This window comes from Pollicipes pollicipes, unplaced genomic scaffold (genome assembly GCF_011947565.3).
Source record: "Pollicipes pollicipes isolate AB1234 unplaced genomic scaffold, Ppol_2.1 Scaffold_7261;HRSCAF=8764_pilon_pilon_pilon, whole genome shotgun sequence".
NCBI classification, from domain to species: Eukaryota; Metazoa; Arthropoda; class Thecostraca; order Pollicipedomorpha; family Pollicipedidae; genus Pollicipes; species Pollicipes pollicipes.
In genome coordinates, this window is record NW_023597054.1 from 18,211,280 (window position 1) to 18,228,313 (window position 17,034).

General features: G+C 60.4%; 1 protein-coding gene across 1 annotated transcript in view; it reads left to right on the forward strand.

The window, feature by feature from the left end:
- LOC119111129 (phosphatidylinositol 4-kinase alpha-like) overlaps nt 1-17,034 on the forward strand; it is a 48,203-nt gene that overhangs the window by 16,871 nt on the left and 14,298 nt on the right. The window contains 17 exon segments of the mRNA XM_037234958.1: nt 106-265; nt 4,481-4,640; nt 5,003-5,145; nt 5,492-5,625; nt 5,999-6,100; nt 6,735-6,908; nt 8,145-8,310; nt 8,639-8,713; nt 8,715-8,834; nt 9,416-9,483; nt 9,568-9,641; nt 10,610-10,767; nt 11,216-11,344; nt 12,434-12,633; nt 13,153-13,340; nt 13,946-14,163; nt 15,068-15,257. Of these exon segments, the coding sequence (XP_037090853.1) occupies nt 106-265; nt 4,481-4,640; nt 5,003-5,145; nt 5,492-5,625; nt 5,999-6,100; nt 6,735-6,908; nt 8,145-8,310; nt 8,639-8,713; nt 8,715-8,834; nt 9,416-9,483; nt 9,568-9,641; nt 10,610-10,767; nt 11,216-11,344; nt 12,434-12,633; nt 13,153-13,340; nt 13,946-14,163; nt 15,068-15,257 (2,459 nt within the window).

Consider the following 17,034-nt stretch of genomic DNA (forward strand, 5'->3'; position numbering starts at 1 on the left):
CTTAGACACGTCTTCAAGCCACTCGCCGGTGTGATGACTCGACCTCGGACACGTCTCTTAGTCACTGACCGGCGCAGTGTCCTGAACTGCGCTGCTTGCTCCCAGGCACGTCTCCCAGCCGGTGATCAACGCGCTGGCCAACATCGCGGCCCAGCTGCAGGGTGAGGCTGAGCTGCACGACCTGCTGGTCAGACTCCTGGAGTTGTTCGTCCAGCTGGGCCTGGAGGCCAAGCGCGTCTCTGAGAAGGCCATGGGCTCGCAGAAGGTCAGTCGGCGACGTCCTGGGCGGAGAGCGGGGAACCCCCACCGGGGAGCGAGGCAGTCGGGGCGGGGAGCGGGGACACCCCGGCCGGGGAGCGGGACACCCAGGGCGGGGAGCGGGGACGCCCCAACCGGGGAGCGGGGACGCCCTGGCCGAGGAGCGAGACACTCGGGGCGGGGAGCGGGGACGCCCCGGCCGGAGAGCAAGACACCCGGGGCGGGGAGCGGGGATGCCCCAGCTGGGGAGCGGGGACGCCCCGGCCGGGGAGCGGAGACGCCCTGGCTGAGGAGCGAGACACCCGGTTAACGCTGGAGCGGTGGCTCGGTGCGTCGCCTGCTGGAAGCGAGTCGCAGAAGGCGATCGAGTCGCAGCGGCTAATAGAACTGGACGCCGACACTGTGACACTTCGAGGTGGTGGACGCATACACTACGCACGCGCTGAAAGCATGACGGCATTGTGATCGTCCAGTGTGTGTTAAGGTATCCTCTGAGTCATGCCGTTAATTTGTGGTTCGTGTGACCCATAAATCGTGCTGTCACCATAAACGTCCTTTCCGTGATAAGTCGAAAGCAGTGATCACAGGCTATAATACAAGAAGGGTTGACCTCATGCCAACACAACTTTAGCACATGGCGCGCGGAATTCAGTATCGTACGTAATAGTCGGATGCAATTACACTGTAAGGCCTGCCTCAGTCACAGCATATTATCATGCATCTGTGCGTAAAAATGTCGTTTTCAATGTCTTTCGGCTGTCTCGGAGGACTGGGAACAGTGCCATGTGCGGATTGCCTCAGTAATGGACGTCATTGGTGTTACAGACCCCATCCCTAGCAAGAAATTTCAAAGTGAGTTGTTCTGTTTGACCTATCATCTAACTGTTCGTGTTTCTGTCCTTTGTTTCTTTCGCCTTCACCTATACTGTATGTACCCATGCTCATGCACTGGCGCAACACGTCCAGTTCGCATCGATAACTATGCTCACTTTGTTCTTTCCACGCTAACCGAAAGAGTAGAACGATGGGACTGCTACCCACCCTGACTGCTACAAATGGTCCTTGCACGGCTGCACTAGTATAATATATGCTCAATAACCTCGCTTCGTCGTAGATATGCTCAATAACCTTGCCTCGCAAATCGCACAGATACGAAGCCGTATTTCCAGTAGGTGTCTGTTCGCCACGGATCACGGTAGCTGCCGAATTGTCACCACGCCTTGTATAGCTAGATATCACCATCACGCCGCGCGGTCTGTACTGTCCCCTGCCCGGTGGAAGCCACCATGGCGTCTCTCCGCGACCGCCGGCGGTATTCCTGGGGGAACACTGGTGCCCCGCCGGTCCGTGCGCCGCCGGTGGACCTGTGTCCTGCTCCGGGCCGGTGCCGGTGTCAACTGGTGTCCCGCCGGTCCGTGCGCCGCCGGTGGACCTGTGTCCTGCTGCGGGCTGGAGGCGGTGTCAGCTGGTGTCCCGCCGGCCCGCGCGCCGCCGGTGGACCTGTGCACTGCTCCGGGCCGGTGCCGGTGTCAACTGGTGTCCCGCCGGTCCGTGCGCCGCCGGTGGACCCGTGTCCTGCTCCGGGCCGGAGGCGGTGTCAGCTGGTGCCCGCCGGCCCGCGCGCCGCCGGTGGACCTGTGTCCTGCTCCGGGCTGGAGGCGGTGTCAGCTGGTGCCCGCCGGTCCGTGCGCCGCCGGTGGACCTGTGTCCTGCTCCGGGCCGAAGGCGGTGTCAGCTGGCCTCCTCCGGAGTTAGTCAGAGGGTAGCGGCGCGGAGTCTAAACATTCGGAAACCGCGGGAGGGCTCACTGCGTGCAATACATCAGCCATAATAGTGGCCAGATCGCGGGAAGGGTCGTATTTGCCGCCTTCGGTCCTAACTTATGCTCAAAGACGTGTTCAGCCGCCGCCGCGCTCAGTGCGCCGGTCCGAAGGCCGGACGTCGGGACTAGCGGGCAGGTGTGCCGTTCCCACCGTCAGTCAACGTCAGGCTCCCCTCTTATCTCGCCGGCTTTGTATCGTGCTTTCTGCCGGATCTAAGAGAACGTCACGTATTACCGTCGGGCGCGTCTCTGGCAGCCAACGTACGTTTGAACGCTGATGCGTTTCAGGTGCCTAAAAATGCTGCGTTTGAATAGAGCAGTGACTAACCAACCTAAAGAATGTGTATTTCATCCCAGGAAGCAACGTGACGCCAGATGAAAATCGCGCGGAATATTCTTTCAGTATTTTCAGCTCATCCCAGTATATTTGCTCAGGTTCAGACCCTGACACCGGCACACCAGCGCTGTTTCATATATGGACGATGCATGCCGGTGTAAGACGGATGGCATATGATATTAAATAGAAAACACCGTTTTTCACCTGTTGGCCATCTGTCTTGCGGGGCCGGTGTCAGTTTACTCCCGATGACATCAAATGAAAGGAATGTATTCTGCGGCTTGTGGTATCTCTGAGTGCAACGCATTTGCATGCACATTTATTTGCATGTGTAATGGTAACATAGTTTTTTTGTTGTTTTGAACTAAAAATGTGGCGAAAAGCATGGGTTGCAGAGCAGCATCCATTAAGGTGAAATAACACGACGTAGGGCGCATTCATGTTGCTGCGGCTCAAGGGCAATCCAGCGATGTGTCCCTGCAGCCATACAACGCATTAGCTGACAAATGAGCGGCAATTTTTATATTGGTATTCGTGTACCAGCTGTGCCCAACTCCAAAACCCTGCGCTGCGCTGGCAGGCGCGTGATATGACCATCGGCAGCGGCTGGGTGTACCCGCCTATTACCGGACATACCCGCCTAGTGGCCGGACATACCCGCCTATTGACCGGACACGCCCGCGTAGTGGCCGGACACCCGCCTATTGACCGGACGTACCCGCCTAGTGGCCGGACATACCCGCCTAGTGGCCGGTCATACCCGCCTATTGACTGGACACGCTCGCGTAGTGGCCGGACACCCGCCTATTGACCGGACGTACCCGCCCTAGTGGCCGGACATACCCACCTATTGACCGGACATACCTGCCTATTGACCCGGACATACCCGTCTAGTGGCTGTACGTACCCGCCTAGTGGCTGGACATACCCGCCTATTGACCGGACATACCCGCCTAGTGGCCGTACGTACCCGCCTAGTGGCCGTACGTACCCGCCTAGTGGCTGGACATACCCGCCTATCGACCGGACATATCCGCCTAGTGGCTGGACATTTCCGCCTATTGACCGGACATACCCGCCTAGTGACCGGACATACCCGCCTAGTGACCGGACATACCCGCCTAGTGGCCGGGCACACCCACCTTGTGGCCGGGAATACCCGCCCGGTGGCCGGACATACCGGCCTAGTGGCCGGACATACCTAGTGGTCGGACATATCCGCCTAGTGGCCGGACATACCCGTCTATTGACCGGACATACCCGCCTAGTGACCGGGCACACCCGCCTGGCGGCTGGGAATACCCCCCTGGTGGCCGGACATACCCACCTAGTGGCTGCTGTCTGGTCCAGTGCAGTGGGAACGGCCTCATATATGGGCTGGAACGAGTGCAGCTCTCACTTCATGTTAACATGCGATGTCGAAGTTTAATGCGGGACGTTACCATAGCCATGGGACCATTTTCCTGCTCCCCCCCCCCCCCTCCCCCCAGTGCATAGCCAACGCCGTCCTGACCTTGAGACCGAGTCTTGTCTTGCCTGGTGTGGCCTGCTTCCCTGTGATCGGTGTCATACTCGTTTGCCCACGTCGCCTCTTCTTGGCGTACCATCCCCTGGTCCGCCGCGTTCAGATCCGCCGTCCCCTGGTCTGCCGCGGTCTGTCTCGATCAGATCCGCTGTCCCCCGGTCTGCCGCGGTCTGTCTCGATCAGATCCGCTGTCCCCCGGTCTGCCGCGGTCTGTCTCGGTCAGATCCGCCATTCCCTGGTCTGCCGCAGTCTTTGTCGGTCAGATCCGCCATTCCCTGGTCTGCCGCAGTCTTTGTCGGTCAGATCCATCGTCTTCTGGCCTGCCGCGGTCTGCCGCGGTCTGTTTCGGTCAGATCTGCCGTTCCCTGGTCGGCCGCGGTCTGCCTCAGTTAGATCGGTCGTTCCGTGGCCTGCCGCGGCCTGTTTCGGTCAGATCCGTCGTTCTCTGGTCTGCCGCGGTCTGCCGCGGTCAGATCTGCCGTCCCCTGGTCTGCCGCAGTCTACCGTGACCTGACGTGTCCGCCGCGGCCGCTCGCAGGCGTCCAGCTCGGCCGGCAACCTGGGCGTGCTGATCCCGGTGCTGGCCACGCTGGTGCGCCGCCTGCCGCCCATCCGCAGCCCGCGGCCGCGCTTGCACAAGCTCTTCCGCGACTTCTGGCTCTACTCGGTCGTCATGGGCTTCACCGTGCAGGACTCGGGTGAGGCGTGGGGCCGGCAGACCGGGAGGCGAGGGGCGCCACTGCCTGGACGGCTGTCCGAGGTGTCCGGGTTGTCGGGCCTAGGCCTGCCTCTCTGCATTACTGAGCGTGCGATCTTGTGTGAAGTGCACCCGCCGAAAGGCACGGGGCATGTGAAATGTCACCACACCAAAGGTCACCGGTAATTTGACCTGAGATGTTTTGCAGGCATCTGGCCGGTGGATTGATACGAGATCGGACGTCATTGCCAGCTTGACATGTGACCTGTGGCAGGCATCTGGCTGGTGCAGTGGTACGAGGACGTCAAGGGGAGTGGTGCGAGGTCAGATGTCATTGCCAGCTTGACATGTGACCTGTGGCAGGCATCTGGCCGGTGGAGTGGTACGAGGGCGTCAAGGAGATGGCTATCAAGTCGCCGCTGCTCATCAGCTCGCAGACGTCGCTGGCCTCCGAGATGCGCGAGCTGCAGCACACCTCCGCGCTGCGTAACGACGCCGTCTCGCTGGTGCGGCCCCCGGCAACCGACCCGGACACCTGCCTGCTAGCCGCCAGAGGCTTCAGTTGACTCGGAACTGTATAGTATCCGCGCTATACGAGGAGGGGGAGGGGGGACATACGTGTACAGCGGTGGATGTCGGTGACTTGCTGTTCGTGCCGAGCTGCGCGGGGAAGGGCAGCTTGCCAGTCTGGCATGTTACCAATCAGCATTAATGCTCCATACGCCCGCCCAAGCGACAACTGCAGGAAACTGTGTTCTTTGCGGCTGTAAACTGATCTGCATAAAACCTGTGATTATTATCATCATCATCGGTTGTGCGGTTTCGACACCTCTCGCGGCCTGTGCGACCCAGACGGAGCTGCAGGAGCTGAAGATGCAGATCCTCAACTACCTGGAGCACCCGGCCGATGTGACGGCCGTCATACACAAGCTCTCGTTCGCCCAGTGTACCTACCTGCTGTCCGTCTACAAGCTGGAGATGCTCAGGTAGGCGGACGAGCGGGCTGCAGCGCGTCTTGTCCGTCAGACACGGCAGTCCAGCCTACTGGGAACAGAGGGACGCTGGACTGGTGGGCGGAGCGAGCGGGCTGCGGCGCGTCCTGCCCGTCAGACACGGCAGTCCAGCCTGCTGGCAACAGAGGGACGCTGGGCTGGTGGGCGGAGCGAGCGGGTTGCGGCGCGTCCTGTCCCGCCAGACACAGCTGTCTGCTGTTTGTTGCTAGCATGCTGGCAATAAACGGATCCGAGGATGACTGCAAAATAGCCCTCGAACATGTCCGTTGGCCATTCGTGTGTTGTCGACGGCTGGGTGACCTGTGTTGTACTCAGCACTCAGCGTGTGATGCTGTCTCTCCAACAGGGTGCAGAACCAGGAGGACACGAGCTTCCACGCCATGTTTGAGTACCTGAACGACCCGGCCATCCAGAGGGACAAATACAACATGTGGCAGTGTATGAACAGGTTCGTGGCGCTGCAACGCAATGCCGATGTGGCTGTCCGTAGTTATGAAATCGAATGCCTTACGGCCATTTGCGCTCGGTCACTTATGGAATGCGTGGTTCTGAGGAGTTTTCATATAAATCGGTTCTGGCGTATTTTAGCCAAGCGATGAGTTCTTCGCTCATGTAAGAAGACATTGTGCCTTATTGGTCCCAGCGACTTGGGTCCCAGCGACTTGGTACCTTTCTCGGTATCGATATTTGTTTTGTTAGGTATGGAACACAGCGTAAAAATTCCTTCACTGTGCTGGTTTGAGATGCTGCAGGCACGGTGCCGGACGCGTGCTAATTGCTTGAAGACCAGTAGGCTCAGGGAAGCCCTGTTTGCCGAAGTTAATGTAGTTGTATTGGCACACCTCTTTTATGAAAATAAACTAATTGAGAACGATTCCGAGGGTGATCCTGCATTCGAGACGCTCCGAGCAACCTCTGTGCGTGCTAGAAAGCCCACCCCATACATCCTTGAGAAAAAGGGTGTTTTTAAATGCACTGACGGAATATTGTGCTGAAAGACGTTTGCGTGAGCGTCCGGCGTGTCCCCCCTAGCAACCCCCCTTGACTATCCCGTTGATGCTGTGCTGCCCGGGCTCCTGCAGCGTCGGCGAACGGGTCTTCTCCAGCTTCCTGGACGTGATGAACGACAAGCCGAAGAACTGCGCGCGTGAGCAGGAGCTGGCGCGGCACGCCCAGTTCCTGCTGGTCCACTTCAACAGCCCACACAAACAGATCCGTCGCGTGGCCGACAAGTTCCTCTCCCAGATGGTGGACAGGTCAGTGGCGACTGGAGGCCGGCAGGATACCCAGGCGTCGTCACCGGCTCTTGTCGTATGTACATTATCTCAGGAACATCTTGATAGCAGGGCATCGCATCCTGTGTCACGAATGCTCCCGTCTTGTTTGTAGCATCGCAGGTGTGCAGTCAGATCGGGATTACTGCGTGAATTTGTGGCCAACAACGTGGTTTCAATCCCTCGAGGTCTGTCACCAGCTGGGCTATCGTGTCGCTGCGTGGTTTTATGCCCGTAAGACTTGACCGGGCCGCTAAGACTTCCCATGCCGGTATATCACTATTCCTGATCAGTTTTCGCCGTCATCCTGTCCATGTAGGCTGGTCTGTGCATGTGTTTCCTTTCTCTGTTAATCCCAACCACCGCTAGCGGCGACTGCAGCTTTGCGCCCCGCCGTCCGCCGTCCCAGCAGTGCCGCCTCACTCGCTCCCCACCCCGCCGTCCGCCGTCCCAGCAGTGCCGCCTCACTCGCTCCCCACCCCCGCCGTCCGCCGCCCCAGCAGTGCCGCCTCACCCGCTCCCCACCCCGCCGTCCGCCGTCCCAGCAGTGCCGCCTCACCCGCTCCCCACCCCGCCGTCCGCCGTCCCAGCAGTGCCGCCTCACTCGCTCCCCACCCCGCCGTCCGCCGTCCCAGCAGTGCCGCCTCACTCGCTCCCCACCCCGCCGTCCGCCGTCCCAGCAGTGCCGCCTCACTCGCTCCCCACCCCCGCCGTCCGCCGTCCCAGCAGTGCCGCCCCCACTCGCTCCCCACCCCGCCTTCCGCCGCCCCAGCAGTGCCGCCTCACCCGCTCCTCGCCCCGCCGTCCGCCCCCCCAGCAGTGCCGCCTCACTCGCTCCCCACCCCGCCGTCCGCTGCCCAGCAGTGCCGCCTCACTCGCTCCCCGCCCCGCCGTCCGCTGCCCCAGCAGTGCCGCCTCACTCGCTCCCCCACCCCGCCGTCCGCTGCCCCAGCAGTGCCGCCTCACTCGCTCCCCGCCCCGCCGTCCGTCACCCTAGCAGAACCGCCCCCACCCGCTCCCCGTCCCGCCGTCCGCCGCCTCAGCAGTGCCGCCTCACCCGCTCCCCACCCCGCCTTTCGTCGCCCCAGCAGTGCCGCCTCACTCACTCCCCGCCTCGCCGTCCGCCGTCCCAGCAGTGCCGCCTCACTCGCTCCCCTCCCCGCCGTTCGTCGCCCCAGCAGTGCCGCGTCACACGTCCCCCGCCCCGGTCTCTGCCAGGTTCCCGCACATCCTCTGGAACGCGACCGTGCTCACCACCATGCTGGACATCCTGCAAGTGCTGAGCGAGTCGCTGCAGCAGAATCCGAACGAGGCGTCGCCGGACCTGCGCGTGCCCGGCGCCCCCTACCGGCTGGTGCTGCAGGAGACGCGCGAGGCGCGAGAGGTGCGCCGGACTGCAGCCGATAACGTCAGATGGCGTGGCGGCGGCCAGCGGCAGATTTAAGATTTGGCTTGCGCGCGTGGCTGGTGTCGGAGTGCCGTTTTATTGGTTGGTCTTTAATTGTATAATTGCTGGCCTATTTGTACACGTGTTAACCTATGCGGCTCCTTGTGAGAAGTCCAACGTTTAAAGATGTGATGCCCTCCTTGGCTTCAATCATTCGTTTCCCGCGTTCCACTCACCTCAGTCTGCTGCAGCTAGTTATGGGTCCTGCTCTAGTCCAAGCCGTCACTCGTGCGACCGTGACCGAGTCCCGCCCGACCGCCGGCAGACGACGGTGAAGGACTTCGCCGCGCGCTGCCAGGGCATCATCGAGGAGGCCATGAAGTGGGCGCCCGCTACGACCCCGCTCGCACCTGGTCGAGTACCTGCGGCGGCCGGCCGGCGGCCACCACGCCGGCCTAGCGTTGGCGCTCGAGTCGGGTCTGCAGTTCGCCGGCCTCTGCCCGCAGGCCGCCCCGCTCGCCGTACGTGTCACGCCGCGTGCTCGCTGGGTGGAGAGGGCGCAGCGAGCAGTGGCGCGGCGTGTCGCGCCACGTGCTCGCTGCATGGAAGGGCGCAGCGGGCGGTGGCGCCGCGTGCTCGCTACGCGGGAGGGCGCAGCGAGCAGTGGTACCGCGTCGTGCGGCGCCGGCCTTTCTACAATGCGTTGTGCGATATCCACATTTGGGCTAAGTCACGCCAGCTGCGCGCGTTTGAGTCGGCATGCCTTGAAAATTTACCTTATAATAATGCATCAGCGAAATCTGGATATATTTGCGATCGGCTAATACGTCGGGCACTGGACCAGCCAGGCATATAAAGCCGTTAAGCCGTTAAGGTGTTATTTGCTGTGCTGCGCGCGCGGCGCGGGCTGCTCCGAATTACGCAATTTTCCAGTTGGAACGCCCGTGGATGATGTGTTGGGATGCCCCAGCGTCACGTGCCGGGACGCGCGTGCACTACTCTGTATTTGTCCTGCCGTGCCCGGTCAGCGCGGAGCGTTTCCGCCCTCTCCCGGTTAGGCCGTGCTGGAGCGGCTCTGACGCCGCGCCACCCGCCCCGGCAGGCGGCCACGCTGGCCAAACTGCCCGACTGCGTGAAGAACAACAGCTCGGAGCTGGTGGCGGCCGTGGCGCTGCGCTGCAGCTACGCCGGCGAGGTGCGCGGCCTGCAGGCGGCCGGCTCGGCCCGCCAGCTGGCCGCCCAGCTGAGGGACAGCTGGCAGCGGCGCGACGATGCGCAGCATGCGCGCGCCCTGCTGCGCGTCACAGCGCTGCTCATCGACACGCCCGGTAGGGGAGAAGGACAGACGGTGGACGGCACGGGCGCGGGCGCGGGCGCGGGCGCGGACGCGGGGCGCGGGCGCGGACGCGGACGCGGACGCGGGGACGAGGACGACTGGCGTGTGGCTGTTGGGTGGGTGGTTGTGCTGTGTGTCATAACTTTGTCATAATTCCACTAGCAAAAAGATTATGTCACGCCTCCAGGCATCGGCCTTCCACCCGGCTAAGATAACTAAAAAGAGTCGCCATCGGCACTCGGTGTACATCATAGTGGCTTCACTACGCTCGGTGCGTTACAAGAGTCAAATCCATGTTCCGGTCTGTCTCATCCCTCTTCACACCGGAGCCGGAAGGGCTGAACCCACGTCAGCCCGGTGTCCTGTTGTCACCTGAGCCATCGCCTGAGCCGTCACCTGAGCCGTCACCTGAGCCGTCACCTGAGCCATTACCTGAGCCACCACTTGAGCTGTCACCTGAGCCATCACCTGAGCCGTCACCTGAGCCATCACCTGAGCCATCACCTGAGCCGTCACCTGAGCCGTCACATGAGCCGTCACCTGAGCCGTCACATGAGCCGTCACATGAGCCGTCACCTGAGCCGTCACCTGAGCCGTCACCTGAGCCGTCACCTGAGCCGTCACCTGAGCCGTCACATGAGCCGTCACCTGAGCCGTCACATGAGCCGTCACATGAGCCGTCACCTGAGCCGTCACATGAGCCGTCACATGAGCCGTCATATGAGCCATCACCCGAACCATCACCTGAGCCACCACCTGGGCCATCACATGAACCGTCACCTGGGCCACCACCTGAGCCACCACCTGAGCCATCACATGAACCGCCACCTGAGCCACCACCTGAGCCGTTTTCTGAGCCATCATTCGAACCATCACCTGTGCCATCACCTGAGTCGTCACCCGAGCCATCACCCGAGTCATCACCTGAGCCGTCACCTGAGCCGTCACCACCGCGGGCAGGTCTGGACCGCGAGCTGCTGCACCTGGTGGCCTGGTCACCGGCGTTCGTGTTCACCGAGTCATCGATGCGCGCCGGCATTCAGTGCTGGGAGTGGGTGCTGTCGGCGCGCGTCGACCTGGAGATCAGCTTCCTCAGAGAGATGTGTGCCGCATGGCAGGTCAGAAGGAGGAGGGAACGGGTGCTTATTGGTTGGTTTGTTGACATTTGAGCCTCTCCCCCAGCCTTCACGTCTTCCGTCTGTTGGCTTGCTAGAATGCACCATAAGTGTGACGTACGGGAGTGAATATATTGAAACAGGAATGCGACTGTCGGCTTATACTTATAATTATTCTCAGCGCCACTTCCACCCTTGGTGCCAGTGTTCTACATTATGTGACTGTGTTGTCCATGAGAAGACGCTTTTTGTTGGGCTCATTTCACATGCTCACATGCATGCTTCCTATGCATGTTTGCGGTCCAGTGGAATGAATACATAAGCCTGTCGCGAAAAGGCTACAAAGGTATTTGTGACGTTCAAGTGTCTTCTCCTTGGTTCCATTAAACCCCAAATGAGCACCACTCCCGAGTTTCAGCGGCTCACAGCGTGCTGAGTTCGTGTGTTTCAGTACACGATAGACAAGCGTCTGGGCCTATTTAGTGAGCAGGAGCCGGAGGTGAACCCGCTGGCCGTGTACGAAGGCTGCTCCATTGAGGCCCGGCCGCCCTACGTGGTGCCCCACCACCTCTGGGTCCAGGTCAGTCATACACCCCTGCCGTTTGGTCCAGGTCAGTCACGCATCCCTGCTGCTGAGTCTTGGTCTGTCATACACCCCTACCGCTGTGTCCGGGTCGCTCAAACACCCCTACCTCTGGGTCCAGGTCAGTCATACACCCCTGCCGTTTGGTCCAGGTCAGTGACACACTCCGTTCGGTGGGTCCGGGTCAATCGTACACCCCTTCCGATGGGCCCGGGTCAGTCATACACCCCCACTGCTGGGTCCGGGTCAGTCATACACCCCTACTGCTGGGTCCGGGTCTGTCATACACCCCTTACTGCTGGGTCCGGGTCAGTTATACATACCTACCACTAGGTCCGGGTCAGTCACACACCCCTGCCTCTGGGTTCAGCTCAGGCGCCGCCTGCACGGTGTCAGTGACTATATGACTCGTGGGTCTTGTGTGTGTTCGCCACCTCCTTTTATCGGCCATCCGTGTCGTCTGAATCCACGTCGGTGTCTTCCCCGCTGCGAGTGATTCAATGTGCTATGGGTTCATGACTTTGTCCTCCAAAATGTCAGTCATCCTGTGTCCTTCTGCCCCATGTCAGTGTCTGCCCCGGTGCCAGCGTCCCCGTTACCTGAGTTATGTCAGTGTCTTCCCGGTGTCAGCGTCCCCGTGACCTGAGTCATGTCAGTGTCTGCCCCGTTGTCAGCGTCCTCATGACCTGAGTTATGTCAGTGTCTTCCCCGGTGTCAGCGTCCTCATGACCGGAGTCATGTCATTGTATTCCCCGGTGCCAGCGTCCTCATGACCGGAGTCATGTCATTGTATTCCCCTGTGTCAGCGTCCCCATGACCTGAGTCTTGTCGGTGTCTTCCCCGGTGTCAGCGTCCCTGTGAGCTGAGTCCGTAAACGGCGCACTCTTCGGCGGTGATTGCGGGGTCCCTCCCCTCCAGTGGTATTGACCCCGTGTCGGCCTCCTGTTCCCATTGGTGGCGCCGCGCCCAGTAATCGTGCGTGGCAGGTGGTGTGTGCCTGCCTGATGTGGTGACCACGTGCTGTACCGGTTTGTGGCAGCGCTCTCCCGTGGTGACCACGTGTGGTGTCGGTGCGCGGTGCCGCAGTTTCTGCTGGAGCGGGTGGAGATCGCGCGCTACCGCAGCCAGGACCAGGTGGAGCTGCTCTGTAACCTGCTGCACGGCACGCTGTCGCTCTCCGTGGGCGACCAGCAGAGCTTCATCACTCGCCACGTGGCGGCCGTGGGCACGCGCGTCCGCCTGCTCACGTGCGGCCTCATCCTGCTGCAGGCCGACCTGCTGCCAAAGTCAGTCGGCGTCCGCCCGTCCGCCCGCCTCCGCCGGCGCACAGTGACGTGTAGCGCGGATAACAAACTCTTTGCCGAGGTGCAGTTGGTTTTTGATTCAAAACTGTGATTCCCATGTTCCAACGATATTCCTGAATAAGACGCCCGAAACGGTAAAAACCACAGATGCTGCGGGGATCACTTGTTTGCCGTGTATTCAGGCAGCTCTGTCGCGAACGTCACCTGCGTTGTACGTTCTACCGTGGCGCCGAGCTGCGATGCCGTCCGCCGGACCTCTGCGGTCCGCCCGTGTGGTGGCGGGGTGTGACGCCGTCCGCCGGGGTCCACGGTCAGCGTTTGTGGTGCTGAGCTGTGGTGCCGTCCGCCGGGTCTCTGCGGTCCGCCTGTGTGGTGGCGGGGTGTGACGCCGTCCGCCGGGGGTCCACGGTCCGCGTTTGTGGTGCTGAGCTGTGGTGCCGTCCGCCGGGCCTCTGCTGTCCGCCTGCGTCTGACGGACGGCGCCGCGTCGCTGCTCGGCAGGACCCAGGGCAAGGGGGCGCTGCGGGAGCGGATCTATTACGCGTGCCTGGACTACTTCTGCGGCCAGCCGCGCTTCCCCTCGCCGGAGCAGTCGGCCGGCACGCTGCGTGAGGACATCACCGTGCTCATCCGCTTCTGGCAGAACATGCACTCGGATAAGAAGTACCTCAAGACCAGCATGATCGGCGGTGAGCGCGACGGCAGCGACGCTCGGCGGTGGTAGGCGGAGGAGAGAGCGCGAAACGGGTCATGTTCTGACGTGTCGGGGGCCTTGCGGGTCAAAAGACCGGCAATTGTTTGAAAACTATTTGATATGATCCCATTGGTAAATAATGCGTGTAGTTTTTGCTTAGCGGTTTTCAGATTGTCCTTGAAACAGGAGCATGTGGACGCTGAGTGATATACTGTTGGGGCGGAGGGAGGTTGACGAGCACGTCCACAGAGGGCAGCTGTGTTTGCGTGCCGTTTGACAGGGTCCGGTGCCGCTCCTGTTTAGTCCAAGCGTAAAAAGGCCTATGGGTCATTTTCCGGAAGCAGCTCGGAGTACTGGACCTTATGATGTAAAATCACAAAGTTGGAGTTATTTGCGTGCATGTTCAAATTTACTGGTCAGCACTGAAGTGTGCTTGATTCGCCGAAGCTTAAAAATGTTCCCCTGATTGATTCACGCGATGGTGCTGAGGCCTTTTGGCGTGCGTACGGCAGTGGTGTGTTTGGTGGCGTCGGCGCCTTGACCGGGCCACCGGACCCACCGCTGCCGGCCGGTCCTGACCCGTCGCTGCGTCATCGGCAGACTTCAGCGAGTGGAACATCATGGGCACGCGCGAGGTGGCCTCGTCGCGGCCGCCGGCCAGCGAGTTCAACCCGTCTGTGACGGGCTGGTTCAACACCGTGCCGCTGACGTCCAACAGCTCGACGCTGTCGCGCCGCTCCGCCAAGAACCGGCTCACCAACCCGGACGTCTACGTCAAGGACTACATCAAGAAGCGCAACCTCATCCTGGCGCTGCTGGTGAGTCTGCGGCGCCAGCGAAAGGACGGCGGCTGATAGGGGAATGCTGCACACTAAGACCTTCGATACTCTACTTTATAAGAGACTGGGTGTCCTGATTCGGTTCATATGTATCCCTTATTTAAAGGTTATTGCCACATGCAGACTGCAGGCAAGAGCTCCACAGGGTGCTTCGTTTGAGATATCAATTGTAAAGGGCAGCTAGAGATACTAAAGATAGTCCAAGCACGTGGTATATGGCAAGTATTGTTGAAAATTGCGGGGCATTTAGATAAGTGTTGTTCACACACTCATTGGGGTCTAGGAGCTAGGAGCTAGAGAACAGGTTTCCGTCTCCGTGCTGAACGGCGGGACATGCCATTTGCAGGACGCTGGTAGGTGCGGGTCATTCTGAAATTAGGAGAAATACATTTGTGCTCAGGGGCTGCTGCGGAGACGTTGTACTAGGCAGATGAGAGATGTCTATAAAAGCAAAAATGTCCAAATGTTCAAGTATCTGCAACATGATCGATTATGTTATCAACTGACATACATATCACAGCCTTTTTTAACTTGACCACCCTGTATTTCCGGTACCGGTTGACAGTGCACGTGTGTTGCGTGCACGGATTGTCCTGACGGCGTCCCGGCTGCAGCGGTGTTAGCTTGTGTGCGGTCGCTGTGCGCAGCTGACCGCGGCCGCTCTGTCTGTCCACAGTCGGCGGAGATCGAGCGCGACCGCTCTGTTTGTCCACAGTCAGGGGAGACCGAGCGCCTGCCCACCTGGCTGGTGTGAGGCCGCTGTGTGCGGCTGACCGGCGGTCGCTCTGTCTGCCCACAGTCGGCGGAGATCGAGCGCCTGCTCACCCGGCTGGTGTGAGGTCGCTGTGCGCAGCTGACCGGCGGCCGCTCTGTCTGTCCACAGTCGGCGGAGATCGAGCGCCTGCTCACCTGGCACAACCCGCAGAACCGAGCCGAGCTGCACATCGCCGGCGAGGAGCACATGGCCACGTGGCGCGCACAGCCCGTTAGCGAGAAACAGTGGCGCGACCACATCCGACTGGCCTGGGACATCAGCCCGCCGCTGGCCGTCATGCTGCCGGAGCGGTTCAAAGGTGACGCGCCGGCGCGGGCTGAGCGCGGGGGCGCGGAGAGGGTCAGTCCAGGTAAACAGTGGCGCTACCACATCCGGCTGGCCTGGGACATCAGCCCGCCGCTCGCCGTCATGCTGCCGGAGCGGTTCAAAGGTGACGCGCCAGCGCGGGCTGAGCGTGGGGGCGCGGAGAGGGTCAGTCCAGGTAAACAGTGGCGCGACCACAGCCGGCTGGCCTGGGACATCAGCCCGCCGCTCGCCGTCATGCTGCCGGAGCGGTTCAAAGGTGACGCGCCGGCGCGGGCTGAGCGTGGGGGCGCGGGGAGGGACAGTCCAGGTCAACAGTGGCGCGACCACATCCGGCTGGCCTGGGACATCAGCCCGCCGCTGGCCGTCATGCTGCCGGAGCGGTTCAAAGGTGACGCACCCGCGGGGGCTGGGTGCGGGAGCGCGGAGAGGGTCACACAGGTCAATGGTAATGGTACTTTGCTTTGCACAGCGTGATGTTATGCTCAGGTCTGGCTGCAAATCGTGTTCAAAATTTAAAAGAAAACACATCCAAACCAAACCAAGCCAGATGCTGGTGGTTTCCTGCTTTTACAAGGAACAAGCCGGCTATTGATTTGGCCTCGACCTCAACCTTTTCGCCTCAAGTCCTACCTCAATTAGGGGCTGAGCAGATGTTATTTTTTATGTTCGCCTGACACAGCGTAACCAAGAGAATCGCCTGCGTGACCAGTGTGTAACCAGGGGAAGGGAAAGTTGAAAATTAATGGCGAAAAAGGGCGTGACGTGATGCACGAACGACCCGGAAACAAGGATGAAAGTCATCCTGAAAGACAAGACTCATGAGGATTACCATCGCCGTCTCTCCCTTCAATACTCTCGAACAGCAGAGACAGTCCAGACAAAACAAAAAACTCTCAGAACCAATGTACGCACATTGCCTTGTAAAAAGGAGTATGAAGGAAAAGCCTAGCTGTGAAGCCTCACTGGTATTACGAGGACAGAGGACATTAACGGTGCATACACAAGGCAACCGTTTTAAGCACGCAGTTCAAACGATAATCGACAAAAAGTTTCATTGTTCTGACAAAGTCAGCTGGCAGGCACACAACAGCCGCATCTACCAGCCAACAGCCAACAGCCGCCGGCTGAGCCCTACACCGCCGTAGGTCGGCTTAGGTAAAGGGAGCTCGCCCTCGGCGCCACCACAAGGCGGCTGGGCGGCCGGCCAAGCGGCGGTAAGCAGCACTGAGGCAGGTGCAGAACGTCATTACTGAAAAAATGCTGAGCAGAAAAAACGCACGCGACTAGTGTAGTGGGCTGAAAAGGGTCTAGACTGGTACAAGTGCTCCCGCAATAGCAGCTGCCACCGTTGTATCGCCTTTCAGTCTGAAATGTCCGCTGTCAAAACGGTGCGGGCGGCTGGCGGCCACCCGGCCGGGGGTCGCTCAATAACGCACCTCCGTGCAGACTAGCTGAGAGACTGACCCAAACTGGTACAAACGTGAAATGTGCACATGGATGTACAAATCGTAGAGCTGTGCCGACCGTCTTACATCTGTCGAGACCGACACTTCCATGTACGAGCGGCCTGGGCGGCTGGCGGCCTTCCAACCGATAATCGCCCAGGTCTTGTAACGCGCCTGCTTACAGATCGTCAACAAAGCCACCTAGGGAGGTAGATATTTGAGAGCCCTTGTGCGCTAGTGTGCGCTACAGGTGGGCTATTGCAGTGGTTTGAGGTTAGAATGTCTCATTATAAAGCCGATCTGAGCAAATGGGAGCCACCTAGC